General features: G+C 41.2%; 1 protein-coding gene across 6 annotated transcripts in view; it reads right to left on the bottom strand.

Moving 5' to 3' along the window:
• CCDC85A (coiled-coil domain containing 85A) overlaps positions 1-18,847 on the bottom strand; it is a 160,072-nt gene that overhangs the window by 8,693 nt on the left and 132,532 nt on the right. For 2 of the 6 annotated variants that reach the window (XM_036435372.2, XM_036435373.2), the window contains exons 4-5: positions 3,544-3,669; positions 321-440 (exon numbers count right to left, since the gene is read on the bottom strand). The exons of 2 other annotated variants lie outside the window; for them this stretch is intronic. In XM_036435372.2, coding sequence (XP_036291265.1) covers positions 321-440; positions 3,544-3,669 — 246 coding nt within the window. The remainder of the gene's footprint in view (positions 1-320; positions 441-3,543; positions 3,670-18,847) is intronic. 2 more of the 6 variants (XM_036435374.2, XM_036435375.2) reach the window with 1 other exon arrangement.

Raw genomic sequence — 18,847 nt, 5'->3', positions numbered from 1 at the left:
CCATGCTACAAACATTGCACATAAAATACCGGTAACATTATCTTACACAATGAATATACATGCATATCAGACTTCAAATTCAACTCGATGCAGGTAATGAATCACATTACTCAAAACAAAATAACACTAGCGATTCAACCATAAGTACCCAAACCCATTGTTAAAAAATTAAAATCGTAGTTCAAAACTTAAAGTTACACCATTAGGGGTAAAAACAAAATAGTCTATATGGTTAAAACAAGACTGAGGACTACTAGACTACAGCAACAAATCACAACACAACTGATTTTCTTGGTAAATGGTTGTACACAGTTGGTTACCTTAAGAGAATGTACCACGGGTTCAGGCTGCTGAGAAGGTGTGGTATGTCCACTGAAGCTAGCTGGAGAGTTGGGTGAACTGTTATTCCCATCAGCCCCTGATGACAACCTAAAAGAACCCTTAGTAGAAAATCAACAACTTTGTTATTAAAACAAAAGTCGTTTATAACGGCACAGATGTCATTCAATTTCACTGCCAAATGAGAATCAGCCATTTTGTTAAAATTTGTTCCCCCTACAATACTGTCTACCTGTTAATTGCAGTGTACTTGCTGCTTGACCAGCAAGAAAAGTTAACCAAGAACCATCTCTACGCATGTCCAGATGTCATCTCTAATTTACCAAAGAGAGCAAAGCCCCCTAAGGAATGAGCAGTAAGCATTTCAAGAATGATTTTTTGAAACTTAACCATACTCAAGTGTAGGGAATGTGTGAGTTACTCTGCAGCTGAGTTAACATGCTCATTCAGCAAGACAAATGCCTCATTCCATATGTCTCAGAAAATGCAGACACATCACATTCTTATAAGACTCTCTCTCTTATAAGAAATACTTCTTTGAGGGAAGACCTGTAGTGGAACATATTCCAAAGAGATTTAACCAAATTCCTCTTATTTTCTGTTTTTTGGGTGTTTTTTTTTTTATATGAAAAACAAAATGGATCAGATTACATATTTGTAGTTCAGTGACTCCGCAGCTTAGTTGCTGAGGAACCAGAAGCTGCCATGGTTAATTTGGCCTGTGAGAGTCACTGTCACCCATACGGAACTGGGGGAAAATCAAACCGACTTTTTCTAGGGAATGCTTGCAGAGACACTAAAGGAGCTGGGAAGAAAAAGAGTAGCAGTTATCTAACTCCCACAAAAAGCAGTCGAATGGGAATTTCACCCGTGTATGGGTGATCATTACACTCAAAGGGCCTGAGAGATGTTAATGTCTGTCCAACAAACTGAGATTTTTTCATGCCTAAGAGACTGACAACTGCTCTGTTTCTCTTGGACCCCATGGATCTAATCCCTGGAGAAGGAGCATCGTGTGTGGTTTGGAACTTTTCTTTTCCAGCATCTCTAAGAGCTTCCGTGTTGTGCATTTTAGGGATGGGAAGGGAAAATTGAGTGCAGCCTGTCTTAGGTTTGGGCTTTATGCAAACCATGCTGTTTTTAAAGAAATTGACACTTCCCATTGATTTTTACAAAAGTTATTATGCATGCGATTTGGGATATGTTTTCTCTTCCCTGTTGCTTACCTCCTTGAAGGCTATCCTCACTACCTAACAAGCCAGTGGAGACCGTGTGCTTTTCCTTGCTCAGAGAGTTAGGGAAACACATCAGGTCCTGCCCAACTCTCTAGCCAACAGGGAACAGCCACAAGAGTGTGACATATAGGTGACCTCTCCGGTTTCTGTCCTTCATTGCCACTAATGACTAAATTAATAGCAGGTGATGACACAAGGTAACCAATTATAACAGTCCCAACCCTCTCTGGGGAAAAAATATTTATAATGTATGTTTTCCTCTATTTGTATTTAAGACCAAATCAGACGTAGTACCTGATACAAACAACAAAAGGGAAACTATTTGAGGTTGGCTCAGTGGGCACACCCTCCCTCCAACTCCACCACCACATTTTGGACATCCTCCTCTTCTGAAGAGATCAGATGTTTCCAAAACAAAGGAATTATAAAGGAGGCTCTAGTCCTCTATCATTTTCTTTCCCTGCTATCACCACGCTCATGAACTCATGTGAAAAGGCCTCTGAGGTTACACAGAGTTTACTTCAAACCTCTCATTCAGGACCCACCACTGCAGTTTAGTCTTTCTTCTGACTGCTAATCTGTCTTGGCTGGCCATACTCCTCCCCACCTCTGGGCTCCCCTCCTCCCAGTCCTTCTTTTAAAGGTCCCCTTCCCAGACCCGGCAAACTGGGAGGTACATCGATCCTTGCATGCTTTTGCTTTGGAATGGGACCTCCATATGTTCCAGGCCATTTTAGTTTAAGAAAATTTCTAAAGTCAGTGATAAGGATCTTCCCTTAACCAAACCCTCTAGATCAGTGGTTCGGCAAACTCATTAGTCAACAGAGCCAAATATCAACAGTACTGTGATTGAAATTTCTTTTGAGGGCCAAATTTTTTAAACTTAAACTTCTAACGCCACTTCTTCAAAATAGACTCACCCAGGCCGAGGTATTTTGTGAAAAAGTCACACTTAAGGGGCCAAAGACCCGCATGTGGCTCATGAGCCACAGTTTGCCAACCACAGCTGTAGATAATTTAGCATTGTTTAAACTTAAGGTGCGTCCTGTCCTACCCTTATCTATTCAGAAATACAAATATTTTATTTAAAAAGTTTCTTTAAAAAACAGGATAATAATAGTAAAGAGGGGAATTGTATCATTGGGGGATTAAAATTCAAATTCACTTTGTGAGCCATGGACTAATCACAGAAAGGATCAAGATTCGTGGTTTATGTGGTTCTTGTGAAGCCACAAAGGTAGCCAAGTGCTGGTAAAGTTGTACACCAGCAGGTGCTAAACAGGTTTCTAGACTGTATCAGAATCAAGCAACTCATTCTATCACATTTACTTCCCATAAAATAAAAGGACAAATTGATATGTGCTCAGTAAAATGAGACCAAAATTTGGGAAATTATCTAGATTCAGTCAATACACCGTTGACTAAAATGTTTTCACTGAAGTATTTTTTTAAACGTGTTACTGAGCAAAACATATTTTAATAAGATTGAGCCCATTTACATTATAACATGGCTGGTTCAGGAGACAAGAGATTTAAAAAGTGGAAAACCTTAATGAAATTAGGTGACTCCCAATTTCAGGTATATGTGATCCCATAGTGCACCACTGTCTCCCAGGCCGCAGTCAACTAAAAAGGGCAGGGAATAATTTCCTAGGCTGGTCAACAGACATCTGAGTGTGTCTAACTGTTCATTTTCATGGCCACTGATCTCTTAAATGCCTTTTCATGAAGGTGCAGGCTACCTTTGTGCTCCAGTCACTCAACTTTCACCCTCAAGTTCGGGGGGGGAACCCTAGAGATGACTGTTTAGGAGATGAAAGACTACTCCCAGCATCCCTCCCCAGGTTTACACCCACAGCAGCTTTCATGAACACAGACCGTTCTCTACCCCCAGCATAGCTTTCCTCGAGCAGCACAAGCCACCTGGGTTACACACAAGCAAATGCAACAGTGGGCTGTCTTCACTCACCGGCAGAGTGGGCAGGCAGCGTCCTATTCCTTGCCACCACTGCAAGACCCGCCGGGCTCGGGGCCCCCAGCCTTTCTCCACATTTGAGCTGTCTCTAGCTGGAGGTTGCCTTCTATTCTGGGTGGCCTTATATTTGGAACAATATGGTACAATCACTCAGAAAAATACCGTTTCCCAAGTCTCAAGAAAGCAGACAGAACAAGAAGCGAAATGAAATGGCACCACAATGACCACAATGGCAAGCTGTAACATGCACCTGTGACCAGGGAAAAAGTGAACACTAACAGAAGTCTGTGTATTAGAGCTAATACTGATTTTTTGTGTGTGTGTGTGTGTGTGTGTATTTTTATTTATTATTTTTCCTTCTTTTTTATTGATGATGGTATATAATAATACTGATTTTTAAAGTAGGTTCTGGCAAAGTTTTAACTAATTCTCAAAGTATCAAAAAGTGGTAGAAGATGCTAAAATTAAAAAGTTGAAGCTACATAGACAAGTTTATTTTGTGGGTTTTACTTGTGAGAAACAGAAATACCACAAGTCTTCCAAGTATTTAACTTCAGGACTTAACAGAAATTATTTGAAACGCGTTTGGGAGTCTGATGCCCTTTTGTCAAACACAAATTGGGTGAATATATTTAACAATACTCAAAAACAGATGCTAGAGCAAATTCTTAAAAAAAAAAAAAAAATTTTTTTTTGCACATTTAAAAAATGCAGGGTGAGGCAATAGTGGGTTTATAGTTGTTTGTATGGAAAATACAATAATTAATACAAGAATAAACTTTCATTTATTCACAACTATAAGCCCACTTTTGCTGCACCCTGTATGTAGGAGTGAAGGGGTCACTATTGCATCACAGTAACTGTTTTACCTGGGACATATACATATTAATAGTTGTCAAAATGTCAAATAATCAAGCTGACCCCTAAATTTCTGTACTAGTTCGAACTAGAGATATCACATAACTAAAATTAAAAAAATTTCCTAAATCCCAGTTTTTTCCATGGCCAAACTGTAATTCTACTAAAAATGATCAGAACCAAGATGAACTTATTTGAACATACTTTCTCCTTTCTGGCAACTTTCACTAAAACCTTCAATAAAGAATGCTGACCTAAAGCATTAGTTCTCAACCTTTCTAATGCCGTGGCCCTTTAATACAGTTCCTCATGTTGTGGTGACCCCCAACCATAAAATAATTTTTGTTGCTTCTTCATAACTAATTTTGCTACTGTTATGAATCGTAATGTAAACATCTGTTTTCCGATGGTCTTAGGTGACCCTGCTAGTGGTTCTCAATCTGTGGGTCACGACCATCAGAAAACACATATTTACATTACAATTCATAACAGTAGCAAAATTACAGTTATGAAGTAGCAATGAAAATAATCTTATGGTTGGGGGGTCACCAAAACACGAGGAACTGTATTAAAGAGTTACAGCATTAGAAAGGTTGAGAACAACTGTCCTAAAGAATAGCAACATTTTAAAAATACAGAAAATTCACAAAATAGCCCCGAGATTTCAGTGTCTACATGTTTAATTTTAGGAGACAAAAAAAAAAAAATAAGTTTTTTAGTTCTCATCAATCCATTTTCCTAGAACTAGGTTCTCTACTGTGATAGTACTGGTCTAATTTTCACTCTAACTTTTGGAGGCAGAATAAAGATCTGAGTAGCAATGATAATAGGCAGTTGTGACACTTTCCTGAACCTATGAAATAGTAGCAGTTATTAAATAAGCCACACAGATTCCTCACATAAGAGAAAATTACATATTTGCCTTGAACCATAATGATCATTTCAACTGAGCAACACTGATTTGAACATTGCTCTTTTGTAATAATTTTATATGTCAGAGTCTACCTTATGTTCACCATCGAAAGAATTAAATCCAGTAATTTATAAATGGCTTAAAATTCACCTCCCAACCCAAGTGGCATAGTTCAATTTCTGAGACGATTCTTATGCCTAATGCAGTATTTTACAAAAGAGTTCTCCATTCAGGATTTTGTTCTCTCCATGACTTCCACATCTCTCAGACCTTAGGTTTTTCTGATTCAACAACTGGATAAAACTTAATTTCTGTTGTCATATGTCCCTAATGTATAGTAAGACTGAATCCCAATGCCTCGCCATTGCAACAAAATTTGTAACATGAAATCTAAGGTAATGTATATAACTATCTATTGATAGAAGCAACTGGAAAGAACAGCCATTCAGTTACTATGTAGACAGTGTATAATATTTTCCCACTTTCAGAAAGCAGATGAACTATGAAATATACTTTCCTTGGGATCTTATAAAAATACTTTCCTTGGGATCTTATAAAAAGTTCTTTTTAAACATATGTAGAGTGCATAGTATTATTATCTCCTAAGTGAGGGCAATATACATGGGCCAGATTTTTGTGAAAGAATAAACTGCTTGGAGATATAACCATTTTAAAAGAAAAGGTACTCTTTTAGAATCAGGAGTATTGACTTTGTACTCATGTGGGCAACGTAATTTGTTTGTTTTTTAAAATTCTGGACTTGGAAAAATCTGTCCTGGACTGGCCATCATTTTTGACCTTCAAGTAAACTATACTTGAATAGTACTTCCGTACTAATGAAGACTTAGCTCTTTGCAAGCTCTACAATTATCAATCACGCTATTTTCTGAAGACAGCTTCATAAAAATATACTAAGCCTCCTGTAACTCGGTGCTTGGAATTGTTGGCAACTTTGGAGCTCAAAATGGTGGAAACCCAGTGCTGGCCATCAATTGGGAGAATCATTTCAAACAACCTTAAGAAAGTCACTTTCTATTTTCTGAGTAATCCCATTTTGCTTAGCTTTGTTTTCTGCAGTTTTTAAAAATTCTACATTTATGAAAAAGGATACCTGTATAACCCTACCATTCCATAGAGATCTGAGTACTCATTAGCCACTTTCTATACAGATAAAGTAATCCACAAATTACTATAGGTATCAGGTCAGTCCATCCTAAAGGGCAACAGCAAAGTACTGCTCCACATCAAGATTGTGTGGGAGGTAAATGACAGGTTACTTACCCGGAGGCAAGTACTCATTATAGAAACCGCGAATTCTGTGGTGTGAGCAAACAGCCTGGATCAGGGAACAAGAGCTATCCCTTCGTACCACTGAAAAGGATAAATGTTTGGTTCTGCTATCCCTTGTAACACAGCATTTCTGGACAGCCTTCCAGGAAAAGAGATTTAGGACATTTTCTAATATCGTCCTTAAAATCAAAATCACTAACTTCTTAAGAATTAAGAAAAAAATGGAGCCATACAATTTTTAAAAGAAAATGTATTACTTATAGTCTCGCAGCATAAAATAATTACAATTCACAATATGAATTTTAAGAGAACTGATAAGATGAAGCTATTGTGAATAATAGCTTCTGGCTATTTTAGTAACATTGTTTTGATTCATACTTTGGAAGGCAAAAGAATGGAAACTTCCAGAGTACACATTGAAAAAAACCTTTAACAAGAATAATAGTACTGTCTTTGCATTTTATTACATAAAATGCAGGCTTCCCATTTTGATATAGATCAGACAAGTGCACTTGTAAGAAACTTTAGAGCCCAGCCCTCTTATCTATTATAGGAAACCAATGATGGAAGTCTGAAAATTGATCGACTAAAGTGGTTTCCTGTTAGTTAAAGATGTTTAATTTTTTATAAGTCCTGAAGGTAGGTCAAACTATACCTCATCAGAACACATACCTAGTTTGAGAGAGAGGGGGAATTCAGTATTTATTTCCTTACCATAGGGCAAGAGCGGATGGTTGTGTATTCTCTGAATGTCAGAGTGAAGATTGGTAAAATGGAACAAAATTTGCCTGCAAATAATATTCTGTTCCAATTTACCAATCTTCATTCTGACATTTGCAGAACTGCAATACCACACAAATCAAAGCCCAAGATGAGAGACTAGAAAGGTCACCTTGACAAACTTCTTCCAAAAGATTCCTGCAAATGGGCTTAGCAATGCAGAGACTCTCTGCTTTGCTCTAATAGAGAGTAGTTGATTGTATTCAGAGAAAAGTTTAGTTTTTATTCTCTAATTCCCACATGTGTCAAACACAAGGCCCGCGGGCCAAATCCGTCCCGCCAGGCCTGGCAATGTGGCCCGCACCGCGCTGTCATCACTGCACTCCGCTGCGTTTCCATCACAATGACAGTTTATGACTGTTCAGTAAAGCATTCGGCCCGCGATTTAGGCCGGATTTTAGATTTTGGCCCCTTCTCTGATTGAGTTCGACACCCCTACGAGAGTCTGAATTGACTCAATACTGACTTACATTAAATAATTTCCTGGATTTGTAGATAATCACTCATTAAAATCATTGTTGCTAAGCACCTCCGGGAGGTAACGCCGCATGCTGTGTGAGGTGGGTATCTATCGTAGTCCAAGGTTTGCTGAGAGAGAGGGCTGCGCGTAAGTCCAGCTCATTGACTCCAGGGTCACACTGCCTAGGCTCAGATTCTTGATCTGGCACTTAGCAAGTACATGATCTCTCCGTGCCTCAGTTTCCTCATCTGTAAAATGTGGGTAATATGGTATGATAATACTCTCTCTCTGAGTGAGGCTAAGTATATGAAAAACGCTCTTACAACAGTGCCTCACCCATATTAAGCACTCTGAAACTGATTTCCAACCTTTTTACTCTCACGGCACACAGAAACTAATTATTAAAATTCTGTGGCACACACACAAAAATAGGTATGCCAAAACTGGTTTGGTTCAGTGGATAGAGCGTTGGCCTGTGGACTGAAAGGCCCCAAGTTTGATTCTGGTCAAGGGCATGTATCTTGGTTGCGGGCACATCCTCCAGTGGGGAGGTGCAGGAGGCAGCTGGTTGATGTTTCTCTCTCATTGATGTTTCTCATTCTGTCCCTCTCCCTTTTCTGTAAAAAAAAAAAAAAAATTATATATATATATATATATATATATATATATATACATATAACACACACACACAATTTTTTTAATAAGTTTAATCAGGTGTGGGCTGTTGTCATACTTTGATTTGACAGTCGAAGGGGGAAAAGGTCAGGTATTGCAATGCATTTTCAAAATTTTTGCAGCATACCAGTTGAAAATCGCTGTTCTATAAGTATTTGCTGTCATCACGGATGTTTTTGCTACACATTTTATAACTTGTTTGTCAGTTCATTCCCAGATGTTTATTATCTGAGCAGCAGTTCTCGGGGTGATTTGCCCCTCCCCCAGGGGGGGCATTTTCAGTTGTCAGCATGGGCTCCTGTGGGCAGTTAGTGGGGAAAGAGGCTAAGGATGCTGCAGCACACCTGACAGCACAGGACAGCCCACACAAGGAGTTATCCAGGCCCTAATGGCACTAGTGCTGAAGCAGAGGAAGCCTGATGTTGGAAAGCTGCAAAGCAACATTTCTGTTGATGGCTCTGGTGCAGATTTTGCAAATGAGGACAAGTCACCCACATGATTTAGAGCACTTAGCGATTTCAGAGTTTTCTCTCTTAAGCCCTCCTGTGGTCTAAGTAAAAGACATCCATCTTTCCACCTCCGAATAGGAAATTACTCTTTATAACAAAAGGAATAGAATTTAAAAATACCCAAAACATCCTACTGCAACAATGCGAGCGGAGCCAGCAAACAAAACGGGCAGGTACAGGGCAATGGTCCAAAGAACAGATTGCTCTCCGAGCAGAGAGATCCAGCATGCTGCCCCCATGAAAACCCAGACACCATCCCACAGAGAATAAAATTGGCAGAAGGTGGTTTGCAGAAATTACGGAAGGAAAATAAAAGCTTTCTCAGCAACACAACAGGTAAAGATTCTGCACTTAACTTTAGGCAGACACACCAGGAAAGAATAAAATTGCCAGGAAACAGAAATGAGGGCCCTGACCCATGAAACAACAGCCCAGAGCAGGTGAGAGCATTGTGTGCCAGGCAGAGCAGCACACCAAAGAGACAGAAATCTGGATCAGGACAATGGCCATTCTCTCCTTCACAGGAGGCTAAGGGTTGCAGTCTGTCACTTGTTTGTCTCCTCAGTGGGTGGAAGACTCTTGAGATATCGTATCTTAGTCAAAACAGCTCTCAATTGCTAAGCTCCTCTTACATGTTAGGACTCTCCTAAACGCGGTCAATTAAAAGATTATTAAGACTAGCTAACATGAGCTCCCACTACGTGTTACTACCCCTCAAGACACTAACTGTGGGCCTGGTACTATTCTCAATTTACACTACATAATTTCTTTCTTTTTGTTTAGACTCTAAAGGTCTCCTCCTGTTCAGTGTGCCCATCATGCAGCTCCCGGGCCTTCAAGGTGACGAGGGCACCCTGGGAAGATGGTTGGAGTGGCCCAGGAGAGTGTTAGTCACACTCCCGCACATCAGTGTGGTGTGGCAGTGACACAAGGCGCTGCATCTGTAACAACATCCCAAGGATTGTGAGACTTGGAATATCACAAAGTAGTCCAAGGAATGTGTTGAAAGTTATGGACAGCTCACTTTGAAATACTGTGAGTCATGACATAAATGAAACACAATAGGGCTCCCGTTATTTCATCAAGAGAATAGTCTGCTTCCTGTTCTTTCTTCTCTTTGGGTTTGGGTTCCAGTGAGACTTTTCTGGACCCCGTGCTTTTCTTATCCCCTACTAGTGTGATCTAGGAAGTCCCTGTCTTACCTCTGGCTCGCGCTCGCTTGCTCGCTCGCTCGCTCTCTCTCCCTGGAGTAGGGGTCTCAGGGACTCACTTTGCTCATGGTTCCGGAGTGAGTCAGGATCACGTAAACTTTACTTTTCATTAACAGATAGATGGATGACAAGACCCTTACGTGAGCTGACAAGACCCTTTCATAACACAGCTCTAAGCCCTCTCACGTCTTGCAGTGATAGTATATATATTGTGGAGCTCCTCAAGGTCATTGCCCCCAGCTTACCATCTCTGTAATCAGGATGACTAGCTCCCCATCTGCTCAAGTTAACATGTCAACGGATTATCAAAACCAATGGTGACAAAAATAGTTGTATAAATGCTTTACTTGTGAGCCTATAGACTTGGTAATTAGTAGGTTCCCAACTATTTGTCAAGTAACTAAAACACACTTCTAGAGCACTAAAATGGCCTCACATATGTGACACTGACATTTTTGTGAGGATCCGTTTTTGGCAAGTCCACACAAATACTCAATAAATCCTCATCATATCCCCTCTCATTGGTCAGTTACCATTATTCTAGAAAAATAAATCTACCCCGAAAATCTTGAATCACTCCCATCTATTTCTAAAGCTGTATGTTAAAAATGTTACAACAGTAACTAAAACGATCACTAGAGATGGTACAGACCAAAAGCAGAAATAGATTTATCACTGGGACATCTAAAGTATTGTACATGCTGATCCCATCCAAATCATTATGTAATGGCAAACATCAATGGTGTGTGTGTGGGAATTATATATATATATATATGGATACAATTCTCAGCTTCATTAAGGGTAAGCCAACCATAAGTGTCCAGATGTTACCAGCTAAGGAAATCAGAAGGCAATATTTATTCACTCACTCACTCATTCATGATGCCAAATAACAGCTAAGATTGAGGCCTGTGGATTCACAGCAGAGGTGGTAAGGAACTTCCATTCAGAGAACCTGGGTTTAGACATTTGTCTTATTCAGGGAGATGGAATCAATTCAGAGGGACTTGAGCCTAGAATGTAAGGGACAAGTGGAGCAGGACAGGGGCTGACATGAAAGGCAGAAGTCAGATCACAAAGATTTTTCTGCACCAAATTCATTCTATACTGAGGCATGAGCAATGGCAAGACCCAATTTCTGTTTTATAGATCACTCTAGCAATGTGGAGAATAATTTGGATGGGACAAGACTAGCTGAGATGAAGTCCAATTAGGGTATTAAAGAATTTCAAGTGAAAAATGATTCCTCATGGCATACACTGGACAACAGCAGAAAGAATAAAAAGGATATTGATGGATTAAAAGACGGGATGAGCCCTAATGTAGGCAATGAGGTTGAAAGAGGAATCCAGAATGGCTCCCAGCTTTCTGGCTGGGTACCAGCTAAATGGTCATGCTATTGATCAGGGTCGGAAGTGCCAAGAAAAGTAGTATGTCTAACTCTTTCATCAGATTTCAAAATCAAGATCAAAGAGGGAATTAACAATGTATGAAGCCCCAAATCATCTTTTCATGGCCAGCCACACAACTGGGTTTCTTTTGACGCATAAGAGTGCCAACTATTTCAAATGTCATAACTTTACCCTCATGCCATGATGAAAATATCAATCTGATCAAACAATATCATGTTCTTGGAAGGAAAGTAATTTTGTAATATCAGCAAGGGCAGGTAAAGCTTGAAGATATATATAGTTGCAAAAAAAAAAAAAAAGAGACAGTAATTAGAGATTAGCCTTTTTACAGGAATTAGAGAGGGCCAGCCCCAGGAAGGAGAGAATTAATATCCTGAGAGGGCGAAGGCAGCACACACCCCTGTGTCTCTGTAGCCTGAGTGACAGCAGCAAAGAACAGTGAGGGCCTGTGAACAATAGCTGCTGAACAATAGCTAGGAAATGGGACAATCGGATGTGCGCACTTTCTGCCTCTAGTAATGAGCTTCCGTGCTTAATTCCAGCCTCTGATTAACCACCCAACTCCCAGTGAGGAGCATTGAAATGTGCAGAGGAAAAGGAAGGTACAGCTAAATGGCTTCATCAGGTTGACAATTGGTAGTTCAAGTTTACCACATATGTGCACACTTTTAGGCCTTGAGCTTCTACAAAAGGGAGATGAGGGGAAAGAGGGGGCATGAGTAGGACTGAGAAGGCACAGAACTGAACTGCCAGTGTAGACACAAAAGCGAAAAAGTCATGCTAACAAACACGGCATTCGCATTGCAGAGCACAGCCAATCCGTGCTTGTGCCAAGTCCCTCGGAGCCCGGCTGGAGACATGCGCAGAGCTTGCACCCTTGGGACTAGACAGCCATGGAAGATAAATGCTGGCCAAGTTGACTACAAAATACTACCCTGGTAAGGTGGTGGCTGCTGCCTTGGCTTGAGCACAAGGAAGGGCCTTCAGTTTCGTCAAGGACTCTTCCGTACCCCAGGCTCCCCCACAAGACAGGAAGGTGGAGAGGAGAGAGAGGTGGACAGGGGGACAAAGTCAGCTTCCTACAAGGGCGGCCACCTCCCGGGGAGACGTGTGAATAATACAAGTGAGGACAGCCACTTGTCAGACTGCACTTCCCAGGCCATTTGCTGGGAGCTGTATCTTGGAGCAAACACAAGGATACTGAGCTTGACAGTTTCTGACAGCACCCATGGCCAACGTGATGTGGGCAGCGTAGCCTCTGCATATGTGGTAGCAAGACCGTCACCAGCGGGAGAAATGGAACCTCCCGTTAGTGAGAACAGAGCACACAGGAAGCAGGGGGAAGCATGAGCTCTGTTTTCACAAATAGCTCTTACCAGGAAGGAAGGAAGTGACTTAAAAGTAGGTTTAAGTCACTAACAATTTATGACGGAAAACACCATTTCCAGATTCAAACTTGTATATGCTCTTTTAGTAAGTAACGCTCAAAAAGGTATGTCTAGGACCTCCTAGAGAGTTAAAATATAAAACAACTTTGTAGAATTAGCATAGAAAGGAAGTTCAAAACTCCTCCATAACATATGAGAGAGTAACCATGTTAAATGTGCCGCTCCTTTCCGCTGGCATTGCACTCCTTCCCCATCTTCAAATCTCAGTTTCCCAGGGCACAGACCAAAACCTCTTGTTCTCCACACTCTCACTGGGAGCCCCAATTCAATCCATTGGCCATTTATTCTTCCACAATTGAACCCTGACCTCTCCTCTGAGGTCCCGATGTACCTAGCTAACTCTGCTTGTAACATCTCCTCGGAGACAGCCAACACCTCACAGTTGCCATACCCAATACAGCTGGATTCCCCTGCACCCGCTAAGCTGTTCTCCCAGTCTTCCTGGTCTCAGCACACAGCACCCCCTATCATACAGATGCTTAACTCAAAATCCAAGGGTCACCCTTCATTCCGCCTAGAGCCACCTCATGGAGCCAACCCAGGGCGGCCATGCACTGCTCAGTCTACGTGAACGTCCCTCCAGTTCCTGGGTGCCCACCTTATGAAGCCACATGGGGCCCCTTCCCCGTATATTCCCCACCCAGCCTGTCACAGAGCACTCTAGGCTCCACTTCTATGTTGTGAATCTAGCTCCTCTCCTCACCATCTCCACCCTACCCCTTACTTCCTGCCACTGTCAGCCCCGAGTCAACCAAGCTAGCTCCCTGATGAGTGTCCCTCTGTCCCTGCTCTCGCACTGCCTCCGTCTTCTCTACCCAGCATGGATGGCGACCTTTGCAATGTTAACAGATAGTACCATAACCTTGCCCCATTCCTCCTATGGCTTCCCATCAAGTCAGACCCAAATCCCAACACTTGACCTTGGTCAATGAGCCCACAGGGTCTGTTCCCTGCGTGTGTGTCTGACTTCATCTCCGGTTACTCTTTTTCTCATGTTGTGCCAGCCACATTAGCCGTCTTACTCGTTTCCTCAGACATGACTGGTTTGTTCCTGCCTAAAGCTTTGTCCTTGCTGTTCTTGCTGCCTGTACTACTGCTTTCTTCCCTCAGGTCCCTGCAGATGTCACTTCCTCTAACTCCATGTCAAAAGCCCTGTCACTGCAGTCACTCTGATTTTGTACCCCGTTTTCTTCTCATAGTGATGATCACTCCCAGGCATAACATTTTGCTTTCTTAAATAATGATCCACACACTAAAATGTAAGCTACATAAATTTCTTACTCAAGACTATACAGCTAATGTCTAAAACAGTATCTGTACCTAAGAGACACAAAAAAGTATTTGAGGGGTAAAGTAGTGAATGAATGGCCAAGACTTCCTCCTCTCATTCCATATTTGTAGTTGCTTTGGTTCCTGAGAAAAGCTGTGGAGGCCCACGAATCACTTCCCATTGAGTGGATATCCCTGTCCCACTCTATCAAATGTAAAACCTTTTTATTTCAAATAGTGAGGTCACTGCTTTTGCGTAGCCTAGATTCTGGGGATGAAAGATCGCATAAATAACTGAAATTCAAAATAGCTTTACCTAGCCCCTCCACGTAAACTTTGACCACAGCTAATGGCAGAAACCAAATCTGCCCGGATTAAAAAAAAAAAAAAAAATCCTTTCCTGAAGTTTCTGGGTTAAGGACTTACGAGTAATTAATAGCAGGGCCAGTATTCTGAGCGCATTACCCAAACAAAGGACCTAACTGAACTTTGAAATGCACAGCTGAAATTTTCCAAAAAGCTGACTAAGAAATTCTGAAAAGTGACATTGTAACACTTGAGGAAAGGCAGATTTTTTAAAATGAAACTTTTTTTAAAAATGAGAAATTTTGCAAAAGTATCATCCTGAAAAACAACCAGGTTAACCAGTTAAAAAAAAAAAAAAAAAAAGTGAAGGCTGCCTAGAGATGTCTTAAAAAGAAAGTGAGAAGTACTTTGCCTATTCAAGAGAAAAAAAGACCCAGAGGCTAATGAGCTCCAGAAGCTACTCCCTGCCTGACCCTCAGCAAGTCACTGGTCCTCCGCGCTGAAACGGAGAGGTCTGTCAATTAGCCTCACGTGGCGGCGGCCAAGGGTGACTAATAGGCTTGATTGCAAACAGTAATTGCTATAGAGAGCTCTGCCATCAGTCCCCACAGAAGCACCGCAAACACATTGGCCCTTTTCGAGCTCTCTTCTACCCCCTGGCTCTTATGGTGTCCGTCAGTCCTAGTGACAGAGACAGAAAGACAAGCGAGGACCTTCTGGCTTTCCTACAGGTCTGTCCTGAAGCCCAGGAATTACGCTGGACACAGGAACGAGGCTTTGTCCTCCCAGCTCTTCCAAGCACCTTGCAGATAAGGCTCTTCCTCTCTCCTTCCTTTCCACGCAGGCATACACCAGAATTAAAACCACAGTTGTACAAAGATCACGGAAAAGGAGAATATTAATATAAAGGACCCGAGAAACACAATTCACTTCATTCTTACCAATCACCTCCTGATTTCTCACTCTTTCACAAAATGCCCTCATTACAAGCGTGTGACTAATTGATTGCTGACCTCCGCCTAAGCTGGAAGTGGATTTAGAACTTCACTGGCCTTTTGAAGGACTCTATAGAAGTTCATGTTCTTTCCAAGCTGCCGGCCACATGGGGTCTGTTTGAGAGACAAGCCTCAAAGCAGTGATCTCTCAGACACGCACGAACAGCCAGGACACAAAAGCAATAGAATCAATCAATCACTAACGTACAGCTCCAGTTAGTGTTCCTGTGTGTTTCAGAAAAGTGCTATGTTTCTAGCTGGTAGAGACACACCTATTGTCCATTCTGTAGGGGACGACTCGCCCTTCCAAGTCAAATGCAAGCATCTTTATCTCCAATAAATTTTTATCCCAAAGCTAAGTGGTTTAATAGGAAAAAAATACCTAGCCTCTTGCTCAATGATCACTCTGGTTCCATCACAGAACATTTCAAAGATACTGGTAAGTTTGGGCAGGTGTGGGGATGACAGGACAAAGGAACTTAAACCGATGAAAAAGTAAAAAAAATGCTTATTGAAAAAAAAGTACATGTATATAGTAAATTCGTTATGTACAAGTGAAAATTTATGTAACAATGAGACCCCCCCCCCCAATTAAAAAAACACACACACAAAATACCAATATTAAGAGATAACTCAAATAATTGACAAATTATTCTAGTGTGGAACAGAGGTCAGCAAACTACTTGCAGAGCTAAATCCAGCCCCTTTCACCTGCTGTGGAAATAAAGTTTTATTAGAACACAGTCATACATATTCATGGAGATATTCTCTGTGGCTACTTTTAGCTCTCCTCATGCTATAGTTGCTGGCATGAAAAGTTGCAGCACCATGTGGTTCACAAGTTTGAAAATACTATCAGGCCTTTTATTAAAGAAGTGCCAGCCCCTGATACAGAGGATGAGAAGGTCACTGCCGACGGCAATGGTCTGGAAGATTCTGGAGGAGGCAAGCAGCTTAAAGATAGTGATCAGACAAATATTCTTCCCTAAGTTATTTATTGAAGGGCTGGAAACATCCTGGAGACTGAGGAGTCTTCCCATGCTGAGGAAATCTTGAGAGCGATGAAGTCTCCCCGTGAATAGCAACACAGATGGACTAGAAACTAAACCGAGTTTCTTGGCTAATTTCAAATTCAGCGCTCAAAGACACCACACCAGAGGTTTGTTTTGGATGGTGGTGCTGTTTTCATAGCTATCTTGCTTCTACAGAAACACACTCGCCACATGACAGGTTTCAGAAAAAAAGAATCGCTAGACCAGTGATAACAAAAGCTGGACACAAATCCCGCCTCTGCCCATTAGCAGACATTCTCTCACCTACAAATCAGTGATACCCACAGGGGCCAGGGGCCCAGAGCCAGGACCTCCGCTGATACCCAGGCTGCAGTCAGGTTGTGACAAAAACAAACATCCACCCCATCATTTGAAAAAAGAGCATGTAAAATAAAAGAATTGGGCACTACCCTTTTCATGGCCTACTGTGTCTCTCCTTGCATCCTAAAGATTTAAGACTCTTAACACTTAAAACAAGTAGGATTGATGTCCTCAAACAAAAGTGACATAAAAGATACATCTGAAATAAAATGTGTCATTTCATAAGGCAAAAGGTATTAAGATCAGTCTGCTAACATCAAGCATTTTCTACTGGTCTAAAGACCAATTAAATTCATATTTATTCCTAACATCCTGCTTATTACTTATTAAAATTCCTATGGCATCAATTTATAGCCCTGAGAAACCACTCAGAATGGAGAAATGTCTTATTCTATTCTCATGACTGATTCTGAAGAACTCTGTTCCTATCAAGATCTTGTGCAGGGCACTTCCTTTAAGTGGAAAACACTGGAGTGGCAGCTGCCCTTACCTGCTCTCAGGCCCATCTTTAGCTCATTCTCAAGTGCCAAACACAGCATATCTAACCAAAAAAACTCTCCTCCTCCTCCTCCTCCTCAAAAAAAAAAAAAAAAAAAAAAAAAAAAAAAAAAAAAATGGATGCCGAACAGCCACAGGAGCCACCTTCTTCACAAGTGACCATTTAGAGGCTCACGTCTTAGACCTCCGCAGAGTCCTCCCAAGTTGGCGAGGAACCTCGCTGCCATCACCCGCTATCTCACCAATCACAGAACTCACTGACAGAAGCATGTGTGTGTTGCAGGTCAAGGAACCAGATAATGGAGTAGGAGTGGGGGTGGGGTAGGAACAGGGAATGGAAAGGAAGTGAGGCTGGTCCCAAACAAAATAACCAAATTCAAAAGGCAAAGTTGCTAAAGCACCCTTTGCCTAAAACTCTGCCAGAAGAGGACATCCAAATTCTAACTGTGGCTTCTGCTAACCGTTGGCACTCAACAGAAGCCTGGCACCCAAAGTATAAAGACCCATCATTCCCACACAGTTATTTGTGGACAAATTCACTGGAATTGAGATTTGCTTGAGTGTGCACTTTTTGCTTTATTTAAAAATAAAATTTCTATAGTTGCATATATTAAATTCCTAGCGTATGAAAATGTTTAAATAAATTTAAAAATCCCTGTTGGCATTATGATACCCCCGCCTCGGGTGTCAGAACAGCTGTCACATCTTGGCTACTGAAAAGCCTCCTATCAGACTAGACAATTTTCCGGGCCTTACGTATTGGGCCAGACATTCCCCACCCCTGCAAATCTTCTCATACTAAGAAGGATTACCTCGCCACCAAAGGCCCCTAAGTTATAAACAATTAAGGCAAAGCCTGTATTTCAGATGCTCTTTCTTCATACTGTTTCTCTACACCTACTTTAACTAGCTTCTTAGGTTACCAGGCTACCAGGTTATTTAGGCTTAATAACATGCAATCTGAAAGATACTATATAAAAAGCTCCATAGAAACTGTAAAAGCAATCCTGGTCACAGTCTCACAGGGCACCTACACTTCCTCTTCCATTTTCTACGCCATCCACAACATCTAAAGCAAGGCCTAGCCCACTTCTTACTGGCTATTGTTTCAGATGCTTTAGTCTGCAGAAAGAATCCAATAAATCAGAAATCCTTTGAAAAAAGTATTTTCTTCTTCTGGACATTGTTCCTTCTGTGTATCACAAATAAAGACTTTGATTTACATGAAGGCACTCTTTTGTTATTCTCAGTCTAGTCAATGTAGAAATTAATGCATGCTATCTCATGTCTTTTTTTTTCTC

The sequence above is a fragment of the Pipistrellus kuhlii genome, unplaced genomic scaffold (assembly GCF_014108245.1).
Source record: "Pipistrellus kuhlii isolate mPipKuh1 unplaced genomic scaffold, mPipKuh1.p scaffold_m20_p_13, whole genome shotgun sequence".
Lineage (NCBI taxonomy): Eukaryota > Metazoa > Chordata > Mammalia > Chiroptera > Vespertilionidae > Pipistrellus > Pipistrellus kuhlii.
This window is presented reverse-complemented; position numbering and strand designations above follow the sequence as displayed.